The sequence below is a fragment of the Ctenopharyngodon idella genome, chromosome 21 (assembly GCF_019924925.1).
Source record: "Ctenopharyngodon idella isolate HZGC_01 chromosome 21, HZGC01, whole genome shotgun sequence".
Classification (NCBI taxonomy): domain Eukaryota; kingdom Metazoa; phylum Chordata; class Actinopteri; order Cypriniformes; family Xenocyprididae; genus Ctenopharyngodon; species Ctenopharyngodon idella.
This window is the reverse complement of record NC_067240.1, coordinates 25,315,541-25,320,203: the sequence shown is the minus strand read 5'-3', so window position 1 is coordinate 25,320,203 and position 4,663 is coordinate 25,315,541. Positions and strand designations below refer to the sequence as shown.

The 4,663-nt window shown below is 35.4% G+C and overlaps 1 protein-coding gene across 1 annotated transcript; it reads right to left on the bottom strand.

Moving 5' to 3' along the window:
* Positions 1-933: 933 nt before the first annotated feature.
* msx2b (muscle segment homeobox 2b) lies at positions 934-3,940 on the bottom strand. Its single transcript, XM_051877591.1, has 2 exons — positions 3,495-3,940; positions 934-2,731 (listed from the first exon to the last, which is right to left on the bottom strand). The coding sequence occupies exons 1-2, from the start codon at positions 3,793-3,795 to the stop codon at positions 2,310-2,312; spliced, it is 723 nt and encodes a 240-aa protein (XP_051733551.1). The 5' UTR covers positions 3,796-3,940; the 3' UTR covers positions 934-2,309.
* Positions 3,941-4,663: the final 723 nt, after the last annotated feature.

Below are 4,663 nucleotides of genomic sequence, written 5' to 3'. Positions count from 1 at the left end.
TTTAAAAGATGACTGCAACTATTACTTACAGTTCTTGTGCTCTGTTCAGACTACTTATGAAAAAGATTTTTATACCTGAGTGCAATGACGCATGTGTAAACGAGTATAATTCTAAATTAACTTGTCTTTTTTCCACTTCAAACTTTTTTATGTTTCTCTGACCTAATAGAAACCCGGCAGACATATACTTTAAAAGCTTTATGCATGTGTGTGTGTTGTGTGTGTGTGTGTGTGTGAGAGTGTGTGAGAGAGAGAGAGAGAGAGAGAGAGAGAGTTAATTTGACTCTTGAAAAAATGTTGTAAAAAATTAAGTTTAAATATAGAAACATTTTATTTGAAAACAATCAGTTAGAAAACCTATTGGAAGAAAAAAACTCTCCTATTATGGTAAATGACGGTCCAGACATGCTGTATGGTATTCTATAATAAATAGCTATAATAAACTAAAAGAATTAGGGGAAGTCATAAAATATCAATCTGATACTACAATGTTAAGTACATTTTTTAGCTATTAAAATGGCCTTGGAGTCTCTCAGACCTCAAACAAAACATTGGGGTTAAATCTTAAAATAATCTTTCTGATTTTTACGTCAAAGACAAATACAGAATTAAACAGGCTGCATTTACCCAGATGTACTTTAGGTATTAAAACAAGTTCTGAACAGCTTTGTGAATTTAGCTTTAGAGTCCCTTGACCTTTTTTTTTTTTTTTTTTTACACCACAGGAACAGGATCAGGCAAATTGCCCAGATTCACTGCACTCTCGTAAGTGGCTCAAAGTCGACATTATAAAACACATCCGTGAACACTTTAGTGGTTCTGTGTTTGATTAGCATGACTGGGTTCGTGTTTTGATTAAAGGAAGCTCGTGAGTAAAGTGCTGACCATAAACGATTTCCTCATTGCATCAAAGTCACACGGAAGCAGTAAAACGGGCCCTTTAACATCTCCATTTATAGAGCCACAACTTAATGAACAAGCCATAACAAGGCAATAAAGTAAAACAGAACTAATCGAATACATTTTATAATAAATTTCAATAAAAGCACAATCATATATCAGATCATTATTTAATCAATGATCACAAAGTTAGAAATGCAATACATGAGCTGTATTTTCCTACATATGCTCAAACTGCTGATCTGTTAAGCATCTCAATGTTTGGTTCATGAAAATTAATATAAAGTGTTAGCAACTGTTTTTTTCCTTGCAGGAAATTGCTTTACTTAACTGACATTTTATAACAATATAATTCATATTCATACATAATTCATTATGCGAGAATCTATTCATAGTTTAGAAAGGCTCATTCCTGGGGGGAAAAATATCCCTGTAAAACTTTTTTTCTACTTTAAAAAGGTGGAGGTGAACGTTAGGAAAATGAATAAAGTGAAAAAGATGAATAGAACTTGCTTACGCAATCGACACTGAAGCTTCTACTCTAAACTTAACTCTCTCATATACTTCTCAAACGTGAAACATGAAATATCAATTGAATAAACCAATGCTATTGCTATTGCTCACCAAATGGCGTTTACTGTACATGTCAGATTTCAGTCAATTATAACTACAGTATAAAATGTATATAAAAATGTGGCATAAAAATAAACTTCCACATTTTAGTTACAAGTTACTAATTTCAAAGGCATAACTGCATATACCATACTCACGGTCAAATTCGTTTCTAGGTTGCATGTGAACAGAGAGTGTAGAAAAATGTCTGCAATCTTTTGATGTAAAACTTAACTTGAAGCTCAAATCTTTTAAAATTTCTCAATGTAAACACACCAATGCATTTCTCGTATATAAAATCATTCACCTGGCCATTTAATTTGTTTCAAACACTATGACCTTTTTGGCGAAATCACTGTCCATCAATTATAACTACGACAAGAGAAGTACAAACAATGTGTAATTAACTTCTCGAACACATTTTTACAGGATCAAAAAATCCCCATCAAATGTAGTAAATTTAAACTCATCCATAAGACAATATTTTGTACACGAAATAATTAGTTTTACAATATATTACATAAAGATGTATTACACAAATATACAAAAAAAGGTTTGGCAACAGAATTATCCATCCACAGGGTAAAATTTGATCTTTCAGTCAGCGGAAAGTGAGGTAAAATGTCCCGATTTTCATGTCAGGTCTTTTAAGACGTGAGTGAAGGCACATTATGAAATATTTAATTTTTTTTTTTTTTGGTTGTTGCTTTTTTTAGAACTTGGACACCCAGTGATTGTAAACATTGTCTTTTTGTACATCCACAGAGCAGTACTAGTCCATATCGTAGCACTTCCGCTCATGCGAGGTGATACATGCTGTACCCTAAAGGTGTTCCATACAGCCCCACTGGAGCAACAGGCAGTAAAGGCCTCTGGTAGTGGTACGACTGGCCATAGAGTGAGACCGCCGAATGAAGTTGGGTCCCAAGAGGAAGAGGCAGACTGAAACTGGGGTGCAGGGCAGGTTTGGCAGTCAGTTTGAGCTTTTCCAGCTCGGCCTCTTGCAGACGCTTGGCCTTGGCCCGTCGGTTCTGGAACCAGATCTTCACCTGGGTCTCTGTGAGGGTGAGGGAGCTGGAGAATTCTGCTCGTTCTGCGATGGACAAGTACTGTTTCTGTCTGAACTTTCGCTCCAAGGCCAAGAGCTGTGAGGTGGTGAATGGTGTACGGGGTTTGCGGTTGGTCTTGTGCTTGCGGAGAGGACAGGGACTTACCTGGTCTGTGTTGGGGAAAAAAAGGTTTGAACATAAGTGTAGCAAAATGTAAGTATTAATAATTTTAGGTTGGTCTAAAAATAGATTTTAAACTCTAAAAATGTAAGTAGCTAATCTTGTAAAACTAATGCTTTAATAATAGTGTTTTCATAGTTAAAATAATGCATAGAGTACATTTTAAACAAACCTACATAATGCATGCACATGAATGTACGTGTTTTATGTGAATTCTTTGTTTTATTTTTTTACTTGATAATTTTAATAATTTTAGGTATTTGGGGTGGAAGGTTGGCAAAAATTCAAATAATGCTATTATTGACATACTTTGTCAAATTTAGTAAATATATGGAGTTACATATAGTATACATACAATGTGGAGTTACTACACATTATTATTCCGCTTAATAATTACAACAACAACAACAAAAAGTGTTACATTTATTTTATTTCATAATATTGTTGTGTTCTTAATTAAGAACTTTCTAAGAGTTTTTCTAAATAAAATGTGAACTTGCTTCAGGCATCATATTTTTAGAGCAGTGGGCCCTCATGTATCTCTAGTTTAAATCTCTATTAAATTTTTCTTTCCAGTCTCTATAAAATGCCTAATGAGAAATTACCAACAGTTAAGTATGTTATATTTATAAAAACCCTAAAACACACTTGTCTATATAGAAGAGAGCAACAAAATTAGCATAGCTGCAAGATTTTATGACAGTTAGATTTTATAAAGCATTTGCAGTTAGTTCAGAAAGTTAAATTGCTTACGAGTTTGAGCGTATCTAGAGTTCATAACCCACGATGTACAGTCATCCGGCTCAGGGGACTCCGATTTGACGGGTGAGGTCTGTATAAAGTGCTTTGGTATTCCAGCCGAACCACAAGAATCCCTGATCTCTGTCTTAGCAAACTGACTGGATACATCCTCGCGCCTTCTTTCAAAGTCCTTACTGGGTTTGTGGCGTGATATAAGAGACTCCACGCTGAACGGATGGCTTGACACTTGAGTTTTGCGCTGCTCCATGTCCCGATCTCCGTCTGATTCCTTCAAGCTCGCGGACGCGGACATCCTCCTCGCGACTAGCCTCTGGACGCCCGAACTTCAAAATCACTCTGACGTCTCATGCAAAAAGCATGAAGCCTTTGATGCCTTGAAGCACGCGGCCACAACAGAACTTTCAGCCAATCAGAGCGCTGCCAAATTGAGGCGCGCGCTTCGTTGCTACAGCAGCACACGGCAACGGTGAAACTTTTAGCCAATGAGAACGCTGCTGAATTAGGGAGCCCGCTCCGTTTCTTGGGATTGGTTTACTGAGTTTGTAAGTAAGTGTCAGTCATTATGATTGACAAAATGACAGCGACAGATATAGGGAAAGATTCTGCAATTTTGGTGAGTAAGGCCATGGATAAATAGGAAAGAAAGATAACAATGAGAATTGAACATCTTTATAGTGACTTGAATATTGTGTTTTTAAAATAGGTAAGACAATTAGAGTTTGTAGTTCAGTTACTGTATGAGTAGCTTCAACAAACAACATGACCGTTTGTTTTCCAAAATTCGTATTCCAGCAGCTTCATACAGTTTGTTTAACATGTTGTGGCATGTTTTTTTTTTTTTGTTTTTTTTCTCTAAATGTTTTCTATAAATGTAAACAGGCTGACCACTGTCATTTATATATATATATATATATATATATATATATATATATATATATATATATATATATATATATTAGGGGTGTAAATATATATATTAGGGGCGTAATGGTACACAGACGTCACGGTTCGGCACGTACCTCGGTTTTGGGGTCACAATTCGGTACAATTTTGGTACAATAGGAATTTTTTTTTTGCCTCAATAAACCTCTAATTACTGCTTATTAATAGTTAGTAAGGTAGTTGTTAAGTTTAGGTATTGGGTAGGATTATGGGATGTA